General features: G+C 28.0%; 4 protein-coding genes across 10 annotated transcripts; 2 read left to right on the top strand and 2 right to left on the bottom strand.

Annotated features, from left to right (window-relative positions):
- Nucleotides 1–581: 581 nt before the first annotated feature.
- On the top strand, nt 582–7,054 carry LOC126846968 (centrosomal protein of 135 kDa-like). Of its 2 annotated transcripts, none has more exons than XM_050586895.1 (17): nt 582–1,361; nt 1,636–1,805; nt 1,871–1,998; nt 2,073–2,166; nt 2,235–2,350; nt 2,454–2,613; nt 2,684–2,779; nt 2,955–3,124; nt 3,198–3,356; nt 3,433–3,641; nt 3,695–3,905; nt 4,727–4,842; nt 4,904–5,029; nt 5,109–5,460; nt 5,522–5,901; nt 6,240–6,368; nt 6,845–7,054. In XM_050586895.1, exons 1-17 carry the CDS (start codon nt 1,069–1,071, stop codon nt 6,867–6,869), a joined length of 2,934 nt encoding a protein of 977 aa, XP_050442852.1. In that variant the 5' UTR covers nt 582–1,068; the 3' UTR covers nt 6,870–7,054. The 2 variants fall into 2 exon arrangements, with proteins under 2 accessions (XP_050442852.1, XP_050442844.1); XM_050586887.1 differs by having other exon boundaries at nt 582–1,365; nt 1,640–1,805.
- Nucleotides 7,055–7,224: 170 nt separating this feature from the next.
- LOC126847018 (mitochondrial import inner membrane translocase subunit Tim22) lies at nt 7,225–10,336 on the bottom strand. 3 transcript variants are annotated; one of them, XM_050586978.1, is made up of 5 exons: nt 10,139–10,336; nt 8,796–9,036; nt 8,216–8,400; nt 7,470–7,542; nt 7,225–7,409 (listed from the first exon to the last, which is right to left on the bottom strand). In XM_050586978.1, exons 2-5 carry the CDS (start codon nt 9,001–9,003, stop codon nt 7,324–7,326), a joined length of 552 nt encoding a protein of 183 aa, XP_050442935.1. In that variant the 5' UTR covers nt 9,004–9,036; nt 10,139–10,336; the 3' UTR covers nt 7,225–7,323. The 3 variants fall into 3 exon arrangements, with proteins under 3 accessions (XP_050442935.1, XP_050442927.1, XP_050442946.1); XM_050586970.1 differs by lacking the exon at nt 10,139–10,336 and adding an exon at nt 9,105–9,226; XM_050586989.1 differs by lacking the exon at nt 10,139–10,336 and adding an exon at nt 9,119–9,142.
- Nucleotides 10,337–10,437: 101 nt separating this feature from the next.
- Nucleotides 10,438–11,576, top strand: LOC126847029 (macrophage migration inhibitory factor homolog). 2 transcript variants are annotated; one of them, XR_007686960.1, is made up of 4 exons: nt 10,438–10,857; nt 10,950–11,122; nt 11,189–11,362; nt 11,405–11,576. XR_007686960.1 is itself a non-coding variant. In XM_050586997.1 (3 exons), the coding sequence occupies exons 1-3, from the start codon at nt 10,750–10,752 to the stop codon at nt 11,265–11,267; spliced, it is 360 nt and encodes a 119-aa protein (XP_050442954.1). In that variant the 5' UTR covers nt 10,438–10,749; the 3' UTR covers nt 11,268–11,576. The 2 variants fall into 2 exon arrangements, 1 of the variants encoding a protein (XP_050442954.1); XM_050586997.1 differs by having other exon boundaries at nt 11,189–11,576.
- Nucleotides 11,577–12,297: 721 nt separating this feature from the next.
- On the bottom strand, nt 12,298–20,000 carry LOC126846993 (calnexin). 3 transcript variants are annotated; one of them, XM_050586917.1, is made up of 10 exons: nt 19,989–20,000; nt 19,126–19,218; nt 18,895–19,057; nt 15,633–16,096; nt 15,292–15,557; nt 14,673–14,904; nt 14,466–14,606; nt 13,799–13,918; nt 13,576–13,716; nt 12,298–12,694 (listed from the first exon to the last, which is right to left on the bottom strand). In XM_050586917.1, exons 2-10 carry the CDS (start codon nt 19,210–19,212, stop codon nt 12,617–12,619), a joined length of 1,692 nt encoding a protein of 563 aa, XP_050442874.1. In that variant the 5' UTR covers nt 19,213–19,218; nt 19,989–20,000; the 3' UTR covers nt 12,298–12,616. The 3 variants fall into 3 exon arrangements, with proteins under 3 accessions (XP_050442874.1, XP_050442890.1, XP_050442881.1); XM_050586933.1 differs by lacking the exon at nt 19,989–20,000 and adding an exon at nt 19,295–19,340 and having other exon boundaries at nt 12,299–12,694; XM_050586924.1 differs by lacking the exons at nt 12,298–12,694; nt 13,576–13,716; nt 13,799–13,918; nt 19,989–20,000 and adding exons at nt 13,966–14,362; nt 19,295–19,437.
- Nucleotides 20,001–20,155: the final 155 nt, after the last annotated feature.

The following is a 20,155-nucleotide window of genomic DNA, read 5'->3' as shown; positions in this document are numbered from 1 at the left end:
CTATTACATAGATTAAATATGTAATTAATCTATGCCTGTCACGTGAGTTGGCCATATGCCTTAGTAGTTGTATTTTTTTTCTCTTTAAGATAGTTACTCTTGTTAATTTGTACATTAATATGTGACTAACCGTACTTATGAGCTCAAATATGTATAACTTTAGTTCCATAGCATACCCAACTTACATAATTTTATTACACTTATTCTCATGTTTTATGTTAATAGTTAGTAATGAAATAGCCTTACGCAATAATTGCATTTTTCTCTTATTTTTTGTTAACCTGTAAGCATTCCATAGTAGAGGATAGTGATACACGTTACAGCGTGTATCCATAGATTAAGTATACATACGTAAATTGGAATCTGTGGTATCCACGATTATAATCTTTATATAATCTTGTTTAATGTTCTTTATAATCGTGCTAGGTACGCCGTACGCAACAACTAGTAACGTTTAATTTATGCCCACAGTCCACTTAAATATCTTTTTTATGGTCAACAGTCTACACTAGCGGCTGGCCACCGGCCGGTTTGGTAGAAAAAATATGCCACAGCTGTAGAGATAGATCATAGAGAAGAGATTATACTCAATGCAAGGTGGACTCAATGTATCTTTACCACAGGTGACAGTATCTGCCATCTACTCTTATCACATTTTAAAAAATGGCCGTTATTTTTATTTACTTTGAGGTTTTTTTTTATCAAAAGTCTGTTCAGTAAAATATACAAACTACTAACTAGTGATATTAATTATTATTAGTCAACAGTCAACTGACAACTTCTAATTATTGTTAGTTGCTTTGGCAATACGGTATTCTTGAACTTTACTGATCGGGGTTAAATGTAATTTATTATTTTTTTTAACAATAACGTAAAATATATATATATATATATGTATTTTATTGCCTAATAATATGTTTTGAGTGGAATGTGTATTTAAATTTTTAATCGTTACTCTTATTCTTATATTGTAAACGTTCAAATATTGTATACATGGCATCAGCATTCTTTAAGCTAACGAAGTAATCTTTATGTTATTTGAATTGAATTGACAACTATATACGAAACATGAACGAGCATGTAGAGAATGAACATTATGATTCCATCAGGTATCAATTAGATACCCTTGGCTATCGACAATATATGCCACCAGACTCTGCAGATCTTGTAGGTCAATTAGTTGCAGATTTGTTACACACTACGGATAGTTTAAAACAGTACAAAAATATAGCACAAAACTCATTAGAAGTTGCTCGCAATTTGGAAGCAAAGTCTACACCATATGTACGAGATAATTGCTCTCTTATTCAAGAATGTAAAAAACTACACACAAAACTCAATGAATTATGTGAAAATGAAAAGGTATGTTTAATTTTATACCTACTGAGTAAATTTTACAAACTAAAATAACATTAAATACAAAATAGTTTAATCCAGTAGGGCGTATTTTTTATTTAAGAATGTAAGGTATCATATTTCATATACGGTTTAGTTCTGATTTTCAAATATGCTAGACTAAGAGTGAAAAGAATTTATACAAATATTCTTGGTATTCCACTAACCTTGCATGTGCTTGAATTTAAAAGAAGGCAAATTAAATATTTATACTTATGTACATCAAATGATTTAATTTTTAGTACTCAAAAACAAAATCGGGGATTTACAATGTGAAAATGATGAAGGAAAAATTGAAAACCAGAAACTTAAGCAACTTATTATAGATTTAGAAAATGAAGCTGTATCAAAAAATGCTAAGCTTCTAGAACTAGGAAACATGTTTCTTGTACCACAAATTGAATTAAAAAGTACATATTGCTTACCTATAACTTCTTTTAAGGTTTCTTAAATTATTTTTATTTATTTATTTTAGACAAAGGGTTTCGACCAAGAATACAAATTGATAATATGCAAGAAGATTGTACAAAAAGTGAAAATGAAATGTTAAAAATCCAAGTAGAAGAATTAATTAAAGAAACAACTCGTTTGAAAAAGAGCAAGGTAATATTTGCATAATTAAACTATAAAATATGTATGTTTTTTTAATCACTTTTCTATGTATTATAAATTAACAGTCATCAAAATTCCAAAATATAAGATCTAAAAACTGTGATGATATGTATACAGACATTAAAGCGGATAATGAAGTTTTAAGAAGACAGCTAGATGGTATCTATCTTATAGTTAAATTAAACAATTCATTTTCGACTGTTTTTTTATAACTTTTTATTTTATAGAAGCGTTAGCTAACCATAATGAAGCTATGTTTCATTTAACAAGAGTGTCTGAAGAAAAAAAGTCACTTCAGCATACTCTGAATGAATATCTTGCTAAACATTGTCATTGTGAAAGAGTAAGTATATATATTTTTTAATTTCTACTATTAATTTAATATAAAGCTAATTGGTAAATGTTCAATTGTATTAATAGAAAGCTTTTTTTTTAATTGTTACAAGGACTCTAGTATTATTATGGAAAACAATATGTGTTTAGAAGATTTGAAAAAAAAAATACATATTTTAGAATCTGAAAAAACCGAGTATGAAAAAAAAATTAAGACTATTTTAGACGATCAAAAACAATTAATAGATAAAATAAATGACTCAAAAAATATTGGTAAAATTAAAACATATTTTTAGTTTTTAACAGTAAAACTTCATATTTATTTTTATATTGTATATTATAGAAAATGATTTAATGTCTGAAATTGAAAAGCTGTCCGAAGAAAAACATTTACAAGCCCAAAAATTAATAAAACTTGAACAGGATCTAAACAAATCAAGTAAACTTATACAATACGCGTACCATTTAGTTACGGTTTTTTTTTTGTTTTATCAAACTTAACTTTGTTAACATATTAAAAAGTATTTTGCTTGAAACTAATTTAACCATAAATTATTTAATAACTTAAATTGTTGAATTAAATTATTAAAAAACTTAATGTTGTTTTAATTTAGAACGAAAAGATTACGAGACGAAATCTGAAAAAGCAGTAAAATCTCAAAGAGATTCTTCGCCACATAATAAGAGGATAAATGATTTAGAAATTACTATTAGTAAACTACGAGCAGAGCGTGATGAACATCTTTACGAAATAAACTGTTTAAAGAGACAACATCGTAATCAAGTATTTTTAATTGGTTTACAAATTGATAGCTTTAAAGTTGAATATATAGAAGCATGTATTAATGAATGATTAGATAATTGATTTAAATAAGAAAATTGAAGATATGCAAAGAGAAACACAGGATACATCGGAAAAAAAATTTACTTTACAACTTCGAAGAGAAAAGGACGAATGTACAGAAGAGATAATTTGCCTAAAAAAAGAAATACAGTTCTTAAGTAACCAGTTAAAAGTTAGTTGTAGAGTTCACTAATAAATTAATATAATTTTAATGAATATGTATTGGGATTCATTTTATGTTTATTTAGAAAACTAGAGATTCTGTTGAAAGTAATGAGTACAACGAACGTGAGTATGTTAAACGTTTAGAAAACGAAAAACATCAGTTGATTGAAAAACAACGTTCACTCACATGGGAAAGTGCCAATAAGCAGCGCGAAGCAGAAAAATATGTAAGAGACATTACTCATATGAAAACTGAATTGAAAAGACATAAAGCTATCATTGATGATCAAAAGTAATGAAAAATTATATTTCAGTTTTTGACCACTATTTAACAAATAAATTTAGATGTTCTCAGGATCGACTTGAACGTGCATTGCAATCCACACAATTTGCACAGAACGCTATTGAAGAACAGCTAGAAAGAGCACATAAACGAATAGAAGAACTAAAACATTTAAATAATACGCTTAATGATAGGTTGATGAATGAAAAACAAGAGAAGCATATGTATCATGATTCTATTGCTGTAACTGATCATCGTCATGAAACGTTAGTAGTAAGTAAAATTTAATAAAATGTTATACAAATACTTTTTAGTTATTTATACATAGACAAGATGTACTTAAATTTTTGAGAAAATATTTTATAACATCTTTTTAGCATCTCTCATTGAGTTTGGCCCCATAGAGTGCAACATTGATGTTCTAAATACCCTGTATAAATACTACTTGTATTTATTAGCTTTCATACGATTATTATTAAGGGTTCTAAGTGACCGATCACCAGTATGTCTATAAATAAGACAAGATACTTGCGAAATTATAGTTCATCTACTATATACAAGAATATTATTTTCTGTATTTTTTTTTTCAATACACAGTATAAATTATTGTGAATTTTAAATTTAACTTGGTATATTTTCGAACGTCCAGTAACCGTATGGTATAGAATTTTAAGTTCACTTACTTAAAAATGATAAATTATAAACACTTTTAAACAGTTTTTTTGCGGTTTTGTAGTAAATGCATTTGCCGTTATCTATGACAATGAGATGTATCGTCCAATTCAATATGTAGTCTTTGAATATGCCTCTTTCTTAACATTATTAACAAATATTTAACATCATTCTAATCTATGTGATTGTACAAAACAAATTTGTTTTTTATAGAATCTATGTGAAACCAAAGTTATTAGGTTTAGGCCAGATAGTAAGTGTCGTGTGAGATTTAAGTTAATAAGTTCATTAATAGCACATTCCGCTCATAAGTCCTTGGCAAACATACAGACAATTAATTGCCTTTTATATAGTAAAAAAAAAAATTATATAATTGAAAAATAAGATAAGTTTAATAAATGGCATGTTATTATTTTTACAAGACTGAATTGGAAAAGAAAACCAAGCGTATCGCCTTCCTTGATGGATTGGTTATGGATAAAGAACAAGAAATTGCCTCTTTGCACTCTAAACTTAACGATGCTTCTAAAAAAATTGGGTAATAACAAGTATTTTGACCAAAATTGTAAGTTTTAACTATCTCATTTTTTTTTTTTTAGAAATGCTTTGTATTCTCAAGCAGAGAGCGAAAAAATGTGTGATCGTTTAAAATCTGAACTTTCAAATATTAAAATGGAATACAAAATTGCTGAAAGTAACACTGGTAGCCGAGAAAAAGAAAAAAAGTATGTAAAACATACAAATAATAATTTATTAACATTACAAACTGTAAGTTTAACTACTTCTCATTATTTTTTTTTTCAGAAGATTACAGAACGATTTAGATATGGTAATGCAGGATAACAAAGGTCTGCGTTCAGAATTAGAATCATCAAAAAAACAAACGGAAGATTTAAAAATGCAATTACAAGTATATGTATTAGAAATAAGACGTATAGAAGAGATGCTTGAGCTTAAAGAATCTGAAAGAGATGAAATATTAGACCAGTTCAAGCATCTCAACTGTGAAGCAACACAACTAGAGAGCAATAATCATAGTTTAGAAAGTGAAGCAAGATCATCCAAGACTCTGCTTAGAGAAAAAGAGCACCAAGTGTCTGATTTAGAGCGTAAACTTTTGGACAAAGAAGAGCTTATATCTAGCTTTGAAACGCAGGTGAAACAGTGTTATAAAAAATGTATTTTATATTAATTTTAGTTTATTTGTTTTTTTTTAGATTTCAGAATTAACTCATCAAGTTGTATCGTTAGAATCTCAATTGACTATTGGAAATGATCGTATTATTAAACTAGAACAAGATTTAGTTGCTTGTCGGAACATATGCTCAACTGTAGATTCAGCTAAGATGACTCTTAATGAGCGTCTTTGTCATACAGAACAACTGCAGCATAAAGCCGAAGAGGAACGCCTACGCCTTACTAGTGAACTGTCATTTGTTAACACTCAGTTAGAAAGAGAACGTTCGAAAATAGCCACTCTGGAAACGGTATTAACTGATTCAAGACAAGAATGTATGGAACTTACTATTATTAAAAATGATTTAACAGAAAAATTGGAAGAGAGTCAACAAAAATCAAAAACTCTTACAGAATTATTGTAAGTCCATAGTTAGTTAGTTACATAATATTACATTACATTTACATAATTTCTGCTGTGTAATAAGAAATAATTCTATAAGAAAATAGGAAATAGTTTTCCTTAAAATTGTTGGATAACACATTTTAAGCCTAAGTTATATACACGGGGTTAAGAAATATTGTTTCACACTTAACCTAAAATTAAACATACATAGATAAATCACATAGTATGCTTTTGCACTCAAATCAATATTAGCCTTACATTAGTTGCCAGTTCTTAGGCGGCTTGTCAAAAACTTATATGAGTCAGACTAGTGAACTGAAATTTTATAATAAATCTTCGTATGTGTGTTGTAGAGAAAAAACCAAAACTGAATTAATGAATGCTCGTTCTGAAGTAGCTGCTTGCGAACATGAAATAAGCTTGTTGAAAAGACAATTGAATGATGTTAAATTTGAGAAAGCTAAGCTGGAACAATCCAGAAGGTAAGAACTATTAACTATAAATGTTTTAATCACATAAATAATAAAACATATTTATTAAAAAATAATTTTATCCATGTAAATATTACTCAATACGACTTAAATGTCTGCAGGGCTTGCTCAAGCCATTATTACACCATTTGAAATCATAACAATTACAAGAGGGGTAAAGTGTTGGGTTAAACACCCTAAACTTTACAAAGCCCTTAAAAATCAGCAACTAAATTTCAAACTATACCAAAAAAATATTTATTTTTGCACAATTATACAACAATTATTTTAGTCTAAAACTAATTTTTTACTCAAAATTGTAGCCCAGGCAATCTTTCAGTCCATCTGTACTTCGAGCAGGCCCTAAGTGAACGTTGTAATTAAAATGTATTATAATATTATTTTTGGTACTCTAATAATTATGTTTTACACTTTTCAATCTCCATTATATAGAGTTAATCTAATTTATTTATTTATTTTATTTTTAGAGAAAATCACAGTACAACTTTATGATTTATAGAGTAACACAATTTAATGATAATGCATTAATGTACTTTTAGTATTTTTATTAATGTATGTACTTGAAATTTAGGTTTCATTAATTAAATATGTATATTTTAATTCTGTATTATATCACAAACTCGTTTTAATATAATTTAGCTATAGCCATTTGTAAGTATGATTTTAGATTTTTTGTATAACATCTGATTAAATATGTAAATAAAAAGAAATGTCAAATGTTTAAAATTTGTTATCTTTTTTAACTAATTGTAAGATTAATGTAACAAATAGAATATCATTTTTTGCACGGATAATAACTTTTTTAGGATATTAAAACAAAATGTGCATAAAAAAAATAGATCAACACTTCCTTTAAATGTTTACAACATTTTTAAACATAGTTTTAATTTATAAACATTTACTACTTACAATCTATTTACAACAAATCATATGAAAATTAACAGAATTAAGACGAATTTCGCATGTAATAATCTATTGCTGTAGAAAAGGTTGCAAATCCCAAAGCTCCAAGCAAACCTGCTTTGGCTCCAGCTATAAAAATTGTTTTAAAATAAATAAATACTATTTTTTAAATTATGTACTAATTTTTACCTCTAAATCCTATCAGGCCTCCAGTAATACCGCCTGCATAAGTACCATTCTTCCAATCGGATTGACCTCTATACTATAATATATTAATATACATTATATAAATTATATATTTAATTTAAGCAACTATTTTTAATTATTAATTATAAAAGGTACATAATTCATGTTCTGTATAATTAGTATAGAATAAATCAAAAAGTTGTTCATTAATTTAATTAAAATTGTCAAAAATATAACACGATCAACACATATGAACAAATTATAAGTTCTCTAACTAGAGGTATAATTTAATATCAAGACACAAATTAATGTGAATGCGTTAAGCTTTCGTGGATTGAAATTCCATTTTGCTGATTTTCGGATATATCCACGTTAGTATTTTTAGGTCGACGTTTCGAACTCATTGCAGAGTTCATCATCAGGCTGTTGTGGTCACGACTGTACCGCTGTCATGGCTATACTCAAAGTTCGAAACGTCGACCTAAAAATACTAACGTGGATATATCCGAAAATCAGCAAAATGGGACAAATTAATGTCTTTTATACTTTTATTATTTTAAAATGTCTTTAAACGTATACAACCTTCAGTTTTTTAGTTGAACATTAGAAGTTAAATTTTTTTATAATATAAAATAATTCTCAAATAAATCTAGGTTTTGGGAAAATTGTAACTATAAAATAAATTACAAATTGTGGCTTATTTTAGTTAGATTGTACATGTTAATGTCTATTTTAATTTGCATACTTACAGTCTCTACTGTGCATTCTATACCAGAAAATACAGCTCCTAGTAAAGCAAAATTTTTTGCATATCCAAGTGATGACGTTTTCATTTCACGTAATATTTCTCTAACGGTTTCTTGTTGACCGGGTGCTTTAATAGGTGGGTTTACACTTGATGTAAAAAGACCAATAGCTCCTCCGAGAGCAAAACCTATAGAAATTTAAATTTAAGTATTTATGGAAAAAGTGTTTTTTTTAAAAATCTTTATTTTAAGATAAAAGGACCTTTCCCTGGTCTAGAGTGAACATTTTGGAAAAAACAACTAGTTATTAGGTGATTGAATGTCAGCATGCTTATTTTGTCAACTAAAATGTAACTGCCAATATGAGGGAATTATAATAAATATTTGTTTTCAAGTTTTATAAAAACAAATCTATAAATAATAAATTATTAAGCTGAATGTAAATTTTCAAATTTGCTTATTAAATAATTTATTTACAAAATAATTATATATTCTTTGTAAAACTATTTTGATTTGTAGAAAAATGTATACGATGTGTTCATCATATTATTTTGTTAATAATTTAAATTATGTTAAAATTTACCCATTACACCGCTGAGCACAGATTTAAATATACAACTTTCTGTAATAGAATCTAAAGTTTTCTCTTCTAGACTTTTCATTACTGGTCGTCCCATTACAGTTGGCATCATTATTTTCTCTCGAAAGGGATCATTACTAAAGATGCGATTAACAAATTTATTTAACGCATCTTCTTGGGCCTTAGTAGATATTTCTTCGGTGTTAGGCATTGCTATTTCCTTATTACTATTAGCACCTAATTTCTATAAACAAATATATACTTAAAATACTGCAGCACAATTTGAATCATTTATTTATTTGATTAATTTACTAATTATTGGTTACACAAAATATGTCATTGAGTTTTTGACTGTAAAATATTTTGAATTAATCCCATTGAGTAATAATTGGTTAATACATGCCGATTGCCGATAGCCATAGCATGCAAGTGATAAGACAACAATATGGGCGGTGATAAAAAGTAAAAATGTATGATAACAGAGCTGTAAACCATACGGCATACCTAAGGTGGTTTAATTATGAAATATAAATCCACAAATTTCACATTTGCTTTGTTCGTTTTGGAAAAAAAGTGTACTCTAATTAGGGTTGTTTAAGGGGTGTGATCAGGTGTAGTTTTTCAAAACAAACGTTTTTGGTGTAGATTAATCAACTGATTATTTATTTCTAATAGGTTTGTTTGTTTTGACAAAAATTGTACACTTTTTCACAACAATTGTACACCAAACCGTTCATTAACTACCAAACCAAGTACGTCCGTAAAAAAATTCTTGCAGATTCGTAATCAGCATTAAAAGAACTGTCGATTAAAAAAAAATATCGCAAAAATAGAGTGCCTGGTAAACTAGATTTATACCTATTCTGTATGTGATGGGTGCCTTAGTCATTTAATCGTAGTGTAATTTGTATCCATAGTTATATTGTTGAATTTTTAGAGGTATTGGTTTTGAAATTTTTAATAGAAAAAAACACATTCTGACAATAAGTTTGATTAAATTGATCAATAAGTATTATTATTATTCCAAGTCAATGGAATTAATTCAGTGAGCATGCCTGTTTTTTAAATTTAATTACATCATGATTACTGGTTAAAGTGCGGTGGGATTAGGTTTCGTGTCCGGTGTCATTGATAAGTAAAGCTATTTTCTCAGTCCTAAAAATGTTTGAATGCTTTAAATGAGCATACATGATTGTTGTTCTCCAGTGGATTTTATTAAATCGTAAAAACATTTTTATTGAAAAGCGTGTATGTCAAAGAGAAATAGAAAAAATATAAAATTTAATACGGTTAAAATAGGAGAACTAAGATGTCTCGTCGGGTTTTTTAAAAAACATACATTTTACCTGAAATATAAGAACTTAAAAAGTAAAAAGATGTCAGAATTAAATTATAAATTGTGAATGTTGGGTTAATTATATAAAAAAAAGCTGACGAGAGAACTTAGATATAGTTCTCATTGTATTAAATATGTAAAAAAAACTGTCTACGATTATTATTTAGCCAATAATAAAAAATATGAGTAGCTATGTTTAAATTAAATTTATGAAAAACAAAATTAATATGGCTGTCGAGTATCTCGAGAAAACAACAGCCATCCATAAAAATGTTATCACATTTTGATAACCACGGTACTTGCATGTATAGCATTTTATTGCCACAGTTTTTTTAAATTTTCCTTTGGTTGTTTCACGTTTGTAGTGTTGTTTAAACGTTCAAGTAGCTCTTAGCTTATCGCTATAAAGCACATAATTATTACATTTGGTGTGCAAGTGAAATTAACAGTAATTGGCTATATAAAGATAAAATTCAAGTCAAAAGGTTAGAAACTATTAACTATTTAAGTCATATAAGACCGTAGATTTCTCTCCTATCGAATTAGTCTAACATCACACGCTATTTGACTAGCAGTACTAATTTTTAACGTTAAAACAAGTTATTCAATTTGTTTTTAAATATGCCTGTTTTTCGTTTGGAAACAAATATACCAAAGTCTAAAGTGACTCCTGATGTGTTGAAAAAAATCTCGAAAACTGTAGCAACAACACTGGGGAAACCGGAATCTGTAAGCTATTTTTTTTATTTAACTTGAATTTGAATTACATTTTTAATACTATGTATTGTTTTTATTACACAATATTATTTTATTTTTTACAGTATGTTGTTGTTAATGTTGTGCCTGATCAGTTAATGGTGTGGGAAGGAAAAGATGCACCTTGTGGAACTGCTACATTAATGAGTATTGGTCGACTAGGAGTAGAAGAAAACAAAAAACATGCCGCTGCTCTTTATCCGTTGTTAGAAAAAGAGTTGGGCATACCTGGAAATCGGTAATATATTTCTATCTAATTAATAACATATTGTATCCTTATTTGTAATTAATTCTCATCTTTCAGGTTATATATTACATTTTTAGATCAGAGTACATCATCAGTGGGTTATACCGGCACAACATTTCATTCTATTTTAGGTTAAATATTTAATTTTGTATATTACTAGAATCAAGAATTACAGGTGATTTATATAAAACCAATTTTTTATTTAATTACATTTAAACATATTCATGTTTCATTTAATCAATATTACTATTTTTATTAATCATAAAAATATTTTTTTAATCTTTATGTTACCTACTTTCAGTTTGATAAATCAATTAAATAATACAAATATTCATTATTAAACAATAACTGTTTAAAAGAAAATGTATAGTGATTAGTTATAATACCCAGAATACCACTTTGTACTATAGTTGAAAGAAAATTAAGATTTATAGTTTGTCATCAATTTTGTTTTTTTACATAATTTCTGTAGCTATGACTTAATAAAAATTATGTCTAGCATTTCTGTCAGATTATGACGTAAACAGCGTCCACATTTATTTGGACGACCAATTTTTTTCTTTATTAGTACTTAAGCCGTTTTAGAGGTGAAGAATGTGTTATCGGCTGGTAGAGAAATCAGATTTGGATGTTTTTTTCTTGACAAAGGATGACTTTTTACAGTTTTCATTACATTATCAGAAAAAAAACTTTACAACATTTTACATTCAAACTCTTATAACCATATATATATATATAGTTTTTGAAAATCAAAGCCATATGCAAAGTTTTCCTATTTTAAACAATTTTTTTTTATCTTAAAGTCCAATAATACGAGGCAAAATCACTTTTTTCGTAGGGCATGTTAAATTTAAAGTAACTTAACAGTTTTATTTTAAGTGTATAAATATAATTGGAATTAATCAAACTATTATCAATCTAGGTCAAGAGAGATTATAACCAGTTGTAAATATTTGAATTAATTCCCATAAATAATACCGTCTCTGTATGGATTATACTTTAATGAAAAAGATATTGTTTCTCAATATAGTAATAAAAAAGTATAGTTCATCACATTTAATACATTTTAAAACTAGATGTACATTTTTTCATTAGTTTGCATTAGTGACAGAAGTATATAATATTATACAAACAATAATTCTTAAAAATCAAAAAACTAGTTATTATGTCAAATCAGGTTTATAAATATATTTTGTATAGTAATATAGAGTATAAAATTAGTTATACCTAATTTAAAGCAATTTAGTTTCTATTCAAGCAAAAGTCTATTAAAAGTGTTTAATATAATGCAATTTCAAAAAAGTGTTGTGTACCATTCATATACCAATATACAATATTTTAAATAAACCTGTATAATATGTGGATTTTATTATATATAACATAACGACTAATGTTTAAATGGGAAGTAAACAAATACACATAATGTAGGAATACAAACAATACATTTGAAGCTACAAGGGGTGGGAAGGGAAGCCATGGGCAGATTCAGTCTTTTCTAGTTTTGCGTTTTCTCGGTGAAGATGGCAGCTGGTCTCCACTAGCTTGCTCATTTTCCACCGCACTCTAAAAACAAAAACGAAAATAATGTGTAAAACTATTCATGTAATAAAATATTAGACTGTTTTTAAAGTAAAACTATGTACTGCCATTATATATATGTCTTGATTTTCCCAGTGAGAAAATCATATTTATTCATAACCAAAATTTTGTTTTATTTATTATTATAAAATTATTTTTTTAAGAGCAAAAAAAAAATGGATAGCATTAGATCTAAATTTCTATTATACCATGGATTGTTATCTTTATTTGTGTTTTGAGTGTATATATCAGGTGGCCACAATGAGGCTCGTGAGCCGCATGAGGCTCTTAAATCAGTTTTGTGCGGCTCTTGAAACCAAGCTTAGAGTAAAATTAATAAATGTTCATTACTTCATTTTATAAACATCGCTTAACAATGTGGCTCGCTTCGAATTAGCTTTATAAATTTGCGGCTCCCAAAATTAAGGTTAGTGGCCACCCCGGGTATATACTGTTTTTATTAATTTTATTTTATTACAGCCTATCATTGAATTAAGGTTAAAGGTACAGTAAATGCATTAATATTTAATACAAATTAATCGGATTTACGATTATTACTACATTTATATAGTACTGTTGTAAATTATACAATGCGCAACTACTCATGTTAATGCAAATAGCGAGCCAAATAGCAAGAACTGACTTTTTTAAAATCTTATTTGTAGTTATCTTACTCAGCCTTGGCAAATTAAATCTCGGGCAACGCCGGGTCGGGACAGCTTGTCATAAATTAAAAAAATTATTTTTTGGCGCAGAATATGTCACACACGTCAAATTGTATCGCATTCAAATAATGTTAGATGAATAGATACATTAGATGCGCACAATATACTTCAGTATGTTTAATTTTATCATTTAAATCTTACATTTTCCTCGGCATCAGAACTTTTGTTGTCTATTTCGTCCTCTTCTTTAGTATCGACTGCTTCATCATCATCCATTTCTTCTTCAATATCTGGAACGGGTTCATCAGTTTTTTTTCTAGACTCATCGGATGTAGGTTTATCCTTTACAAACAAAAATATCATAGTGAGATATTTGAAAACAATTTTATGTTAAAATAGGTACACAACGTGAATTCTACATTACCTTTGATGAAGTGCAGTTTATAACTAATAAAACAACAACTATAGCTACTATAACTACATAAATTGCCCATAACCAGGGGTTTTCATTGGTGTATCTCAAAACAGCTCCAAACGCACTCTCCTAATCATAAGAAAATAAATGTTAATATTAAAACCTTGGTTTTTTTTAGCTAAAAAAAGTATACCAAAACTGGTTCTTGACAACAATAGTAATAAAGAAGTTTGCTACTACATTTCTTGTTTAGGTAATATTATTATTACACATTCCCTATTTTGGAATGTCTCATTAATATTTCCTAATTATGAGTTTTTTAATAACTTAACACCTGAATAATGAGATATTTAATAATAATTATTCATCTGAATAATGAGATATTTTGAGAAAGGATAAGGTTGGGTACCTTCTAGTATACTTCTACTAATACTACTTAGTCTCTACCTTCCTAAACCTTTGTATTAAATATGATATGTAAGCAATCACGGGTATAGAACAATAAATTGCATAACATAACCATAATCCCGGCTTATAATTCACATTCTTGAGAATTCTGCCCCAGAATGAACGCTATAATGTTGTTGGAACATTAGATTATTAGACATTAATTGATCCAAAATATTAAAACTAATAGTTATATCTGAAGTATAGTCAATAATAAGAAACATTTTACCGATTCACGAGATAAATTCTTCTTTTTTAGTGACCAAGTTTTCTCTGCCCATTCTTCGGCAATTCCTTCGTTATCTGTTATTATTATATTATCAAAATAAATTTTATCTGAAATAGACCATAACTCAAAGCCAACAGCACCCTAGAACAAATTAAATTACAAATTAAAATAAAATATTTAATCAGCTAAGTAAATGAGTTTACTTACAATAGGTGATGATTTTAATGGAGTCGGATCATTAAAATAATCAGGGTTTGGTATTAGTCTTGGAGACCATTTTCCGCGATAATTAGGATTATCTATAAAAGGTTGTTTCCATTTTCCCTTGTACTTGGGATTTTTCATAAGCGGTCTTGACCAGGGCCCACATCCTGAACGATCTTCACACTTTGGATTGTTGATTAAAGGTGCTTCCCACTCACCATCCATATCATTATCCCTTAAAAGAAAACCTGACAATTAGTCAATTTTCAAAATTACAAATATATTGAATTATAAAAACAACATTAGTTTTTAACATTATACATTTTTTTATTTGCCTAGTTTTATTTAGTGAGTACCTTATATAAGCATAATCTAAAGAGGAAAAATGTGTATCAATATATAAAAAATTTTTAAAAATATTGTCGAAAAGTTAAAAGAAGTCAGTGCAGTAGGGTCGAGGCATATTGGAAACTGAGCATATTAACAGAGGTCATAAGTTCCCATAAATTATTAAAACTAAAATGATAAAATTACTTTCAAAACAGCTGTTCAATAACTCAATTCAATTGTTTAATGACAAAACATGTTTATTATTGTGTCATTTTGATTTTATGGTTCTTACCAATCTGTTGGTTTAACTGCTACAGTGTCAGGTATGTGAGTAGATTCATCTTCTAACCAATCATCTGGCATTGATGCTGATTCATCGGGAATACTTTCAGGTTCACTTTCATCCCAGTCATCAGGTTTCACAGCACTTTCATCAGGTATCTTAGCTCGTTCGTCCCAATCTTCAGGTTTCACATCATTTTTGTCAATTATTTCTTTAGGTGGATTGATTGTGGGATCAAAGTCTTCATCTGACAAGATGTCGCCTTCGTATTGTAACTAAAACACAATTATCTTTTTACTAACCAAAAATTTATGGTTGATTAATTTCATTTTATACATGTTTTGACCTACCTCTCGATTTAAATAAAATGAGTATGAATTATCTGGCTTGACAACCAATGTGAATAAATGGGGTTGATGATCAGTGAATATAGTTTCTTCCGTTTTGAGTTTAAGGCAGTGTTTTTCTGTTATGGTATTATTTTTAGGATTTTTGTGTCTAATTATGAAATGTACTTTAGAAGTCGGTCCACACTTGTCAGGACCAAACATGATTGAATAAGGCGTTTTATCATTAAACTGAGTTAAATCTTTAGTAGCTGGGCCTTCAGTCAATAATTTAAGATATGCTCCACCACATGTATGCGGCTTTTGAAATGCCACTTCGTATTGAACGACTAGAGTTTTTCCATTATCAAATTTAAATGGTTTATCCAATTTGGAAGAAATAGCGGCATGACGACTCTCAGACACTAAAACTAGACCTTTATCGCCGTTCAATGAGAATCTTTCTAATTCTTCAATATTCCATTTACCTAAAAACATAAACTTGAATAAGCATTAAAATAATCAAATTTTTTTTCAGCATTTTTGAATAGTTTATTTGTGCTAGTTATAGTAGTTTATGCTAGTTGGATTGCAAACATGGTTAATAACATTTTTTTTATTGACGTTTGCCTCTTAGATACCTAAGTCCTGCTAAATGTTCAAACAACAAAATATATCTATTTAAAAACGCTATCAGTGATTATAAAACCTGGACATTTTTTACTTAAAAAAAAAATTATTATTTGAAAATAATAACATATTTTAAATATATTATTGTGTAGGTGAAATAAAAAATTAATTACAATTTTTTTTTGTATAAATAAAAATAAAATTTAGTTTTAATTTTAAGTTTTTATTTAATAAAATATTATTAAAATAAGTTTTTAAAAAAATGCCCATGTTTAAACATTATTAAATATTAAATTATAATAATAGTTGTCTACTAATGATTAATTATGCATGTAAATAGGTTCATAATTCATTTAATTAGATATAATATTTCATAATAATACATTATATATTATAGTAATATATTATTATTGTGTTACTCACATAGGTTTTTAATTCAAAATCTAAAAAAATATATTTAAAATTAAAAATAAATATTTTATATAATATACAAAATATCACAATACTACAACAATAGATGTATTTTATAAGTACAAACAAAAGTACATACATTGCAAAAATCTCTAGTATAGTTGATGTTGTCTGTAAAATGTATTTCTATTAAATTATTATATTATTTTTATTTAATAGTTGGAATGAATTTAAATGATATTTAAAACTTTGCAAATTTTTAGTTATTAACACATTAACTGCCATGGGTAATGCCGGCGATCTTAGTTTAGTTATTTATCTTGGCAGTTAAAGTGTTAAGGGGTTGTAGTTTTAATTTAAAAGGCAAGGTCCGAACTTAGAGTTTTTACACTCTGGACACAATATGGGTCTTTAATACAATAACATACACTACTGGTAGAACAGCTAGTAGAAAATGATTTTTAAAAAAAACAACAAAACAAGATTTATTTAAAAAATAAAATAAAAACAAAACAATGACCCTATGAATGGATAATAAATATCTAAAAATATTAATATCACCATATACTAACAAGACAAAAATCATTGAAATAATTTTGAAATAATCCTTATTATGAGCTGATGAGAACTGTTAGATCACATATTTTTCCAGATATAATATTATCTAATACTCAAATAATCACAGCTGTCCCAGCAAAGAAGAAGTAAGTTACAATTAACAGATTATGGATCAGGCGTACTAACATAACACTATTCTGCCAAATTTAGGGTGGGTTTTTTCCAAAGAATTAAACCAACAACATTTGATTTGTTTTTTTCACGGCAAGTCTAAATCTGCTTTCAAAATTGTTCTAGAAAAAATCCTCAAAAACCGGCTATTTCAATAATAATAAAAAAAAATTGTTCCCTTCAAAATGAACAGCGATAAAAAATACTCTGAAATGATAAATACCTCATAAATGTTAAAGTATAATTCCTTAAAATTCTGATAATCCTAAAAAAAAAAAAAACAAATTCTTTTGCCTTTGCCCGGGGTAAATTTCTACATATCTCAGGGTTGCCACTAGAGTTTAAGATTTAAAATAGTTGCATAAGTGACTCAAACATTTTTAAAAGTGACCTATATTTTTTAATTAAAATTGTAATAATTTTATATATTCACATATATTTAACATATAAGAAAAATTTATAAATTAAATTATAACAAATTCATTTAGTGATTATTTGTTTAGATCATTAAATAAGTATTTAATTGGGCATATTATTTATTAAAAGAATGGAAATAATAAAAAAGATTTAAAAACATAATATTCGTGGTGGTATAACAAGAACTGATAAAGTCCGGCATTTAAGGTGATTAGATTAGGACCAGTTTATCGAGCTCCGTTCTCATGATTGAAATTAATAAAATACTAACACTATCAGTACCTCTTTATAATATAACATATTATACAAAACAAAAATTCCCACCGACTACAAATAAATATATATATTACAAAGTAAAAAGTGACTTTTAGTGTCTATTACTGAAAAAAGTTGACTTTTAGTTAATAAGGTGACTTAGTGGCAGCCCTGCATACCTGGGATACTTTCACGTCTGGGTTCAATAATTTTTGATCTATGCAATTATTTTTTTTAATATTTTCAGAACTTTAAACAAGGGATTATGCTATAGTTATTATGAGATATTTATCATTTCAGAGTATTTTTGTTATCGCTGTTTTTTCAACTAATATTTTTTTTTTAGGAACTTGAAGTGCGCGCTATTATTATAATATTATGAATATTGTATTTAACAACAATATATTGTCTTGAGTATTAAAGCTTTAAGTTAGAAAGTTTTAACTATATAAAACAATTCCCAATGTGAGCCGACTCGAGTCCCTTTGGAACTCGTTGGATGGGGGATCACGCCCTTACTCCCAAAGGAAAAAATAGCTTGCCTAAAGGACTAAATTAACCTAACCTACTGTTCTGAAAGCGTCAGAGCGGTACCTAACCTATCCTTATGTCGCCGTCAAATGTATGGTGCCATGGCAGGCATCTGTGGCTACAGCCGCCGCCCGCCACATATTATTTTACACGCGAAAATATGTGAATTTTAAGTAGCTATAACTTTGGAACTAAGGAGTCTGTTGATTTTTGACTTCAGATTCGTATTCAGCGTACAAAATACTACAAGATGGTAAAAAAATTGCAAGAAAAGGTGTCTGGTTAAGTAAATTTATGCCCATTATATAATTACCATCATATTGTGCCAAATCTTCATCAACGTCTGGTTTTTTTGAATTAGATTTCACCCATTTATTGTTCAAAGTTGATACATCATCGAAATGCTCGGCTAGGTACACGCCTCTTTTTTCTGTTGTCGGACGAAAGTATGGTACCGATTCAATAGTCACATCATCCTATAACCACACAAATCCATATTATTGATCTTAAAAATAACTTAAAATGAAAAATCATTTTTACTTACAGATGCGTCTTCAACTGAAACTTCTTCGCCTAATGTTAAATGCACCAACAGCACCACTATGTACACTAGCAATTTAATTTTTGCCATTGAAATCTATCAAAAAATATACATCAGTAATCGTTATGTAGAAATTACTTGAGGATTTGAGAGAATTTGTGAAAAAACTTACTATGGAAGTTCGTGAAACATGCACGATATTAATAAGGATTGAGGAAGTCGGCTGATCTAATTTTCACCTGAAATATGATAATGAAAACGTACAAAAGTCTACTATTTTACTTATCCGGGGACTTCAGCGGCGTAAAATGACAAGACAGAAATATTATTACTGGACCGGTACATTTTAACAGTGCAAGTAACAAACGTTGTTTTGGTCGCTTTAATGTGTCAAAAACCGTAGCGTCGCATTTAATTATTATTTTTCTATTGAACGTTTGAATTAGCGACGTTAAAATTGATCGCGATCGTACCTAATGTGTTTTTAATTATTTATTATTGTAACAAACAATTTTTTAACAAACTATTTAACATTTCCGCATGTAGCCTGTGCACACTTACTAGTTTTTCGCAGGGTTGTCTACACTGTTTATACGACATCGTCACTACTCACCAGTGACCAGTCCGCCGTCAGCGTTTTTAATTTTCATGCTAAATGCCAATTGGCAAATACGCCGATACCTTAGGTTACTCGTAGATGAGAACACTACTAGGCTATTACTAAAGTTTAAACTAGTGTAAAAACTCAAACCATAGATTCTAAATCTAAATACTGAATACTATATTCTAATACCTACACTAATTTCTCATTAGTTTGTATTTTATAATTTAGATCGAAAGAATCAGATGAAAAACATACTAATTACTATGGAAGTTCGCGAAACTTGCCCGGTATTTATAAGCATTGAGATGAGGATTTTCAATAAAGATATAATAATAAAAACGTACAAGTCAAACGTCCACATTTTATTAATCCGGAAACTTAAGCAGCCAAAAATGACAAGACAATAAAAAATGATTATTAATGTGGGGC

The sequence above is a fragment of the Adelges cooleyi genome, unplaced genomic scaffold, assembly GCF_023614345.1.
Source record: "Adelges cooleyi isolate 19-005CV unplaced genomic scaffold, UGA_ACOO_1.1 ACOO_flye_CR_arks_rails_tigmint_CR_PRNA_108, whole genome shotgun sequence".
NCBI lineage: Eukaryota > Metazoa > Arthropoda > Insecta > Hemiptera > Adelgidae > Adelges > Adelges cooleyi.
The sequence above is the reverse complement of the archived record's forward strand: the minus strand, read 5'-3'. Positions and strand labels throughout refer to the sequence as shown.

Excerpts from the sequence above, each read along its gene's own strand:
- LOC126846968 (XM_050586895.1), top strand. The coding sequence starts at position 1,069 with ATGAACGAGCATGTAGAGAATGAACATTATGATTCCATCAGGTATCAA. Across the intron at positions 1,362-1,635 it reads GAATTATGTGAAAATGAAAA|AGTACTCAAAAACAAAATCG; the intron begins GGTATGTTTAAT and ends GATTTAATTTTT. Across the intron at positions 1,806-1,870 it reads ACCACAAATTGAATTAAAAA|ACAAAGGGTTTCGACCAAGA; the intron begins GTACATATTGCT and ends TATTTATTTTAG.
- LOC126847018 (XM_050586978.1), bottom strand. The coding sequence starts at position 9,003 with ATGCCTAACACCGAAGAAATATCTACTAAGGCCCAAGAAGATGCGTTA. Across the intron at positions 8,401-8,795 it reads TGTGCTCAGCGGTGTAATGG|GTTTTGCTCTCGGAGGAGCT; the intron begins GTAAATTTTAAC and ends AAATTTCTATAG. Across the intron at positions 7,543-8,215 it reads TAGAATGCACAGTAGAGACT|TATAGAGGTCAATCCGATTG; the intron begins GTAAGTATGCAA and ends AATATATTATAG.
- LOC126847029 (XM_050586997.1), top strand. The coding sequence starts at position 10,750 with ATGCCTGTTTTTCGTTTGGAAACAAATATACCAAAGTCTAAAGTGACT. Across the intron at positions 10,858-10,949 it reads CACTGGGGAAACCGGAATCT|TATGTTGTTGTTAATGTTGT; the intron begins GTAAGCTATTTT and ends TATTTTTTACAG. Across the intron at positions 11,123-11,188 it reads TTGGGCATACCTGGAAATCG|GTTATATATTACATTTTTAG; the intron begins GTAATATATTTC and ends CTCATCTTTCAG.
- LOC126846993 (XM_050586917.1), bottom strand. The coding sequence starts at position 19,212 with ATGGCAAAAATTAAATTGCTAGTGTACATAGTGGTGCTGTTGGTGCAT. Across the intron at positions 19,058-19,125 it reads TTTCAGTTGAAGACGCATCT|GATGATGTGACTATTGAATC; the intron begins GTAAGTAAAAAT and ends GTGTGGTTATAG. Across the intron at positions 13,717-13,798 it reads TAAACTGCACTTCATCAAAG|GATAAACCTACATCCGATGA; the intron begins GTAATGTAGAAT and ends TTGTTTGTAAAG.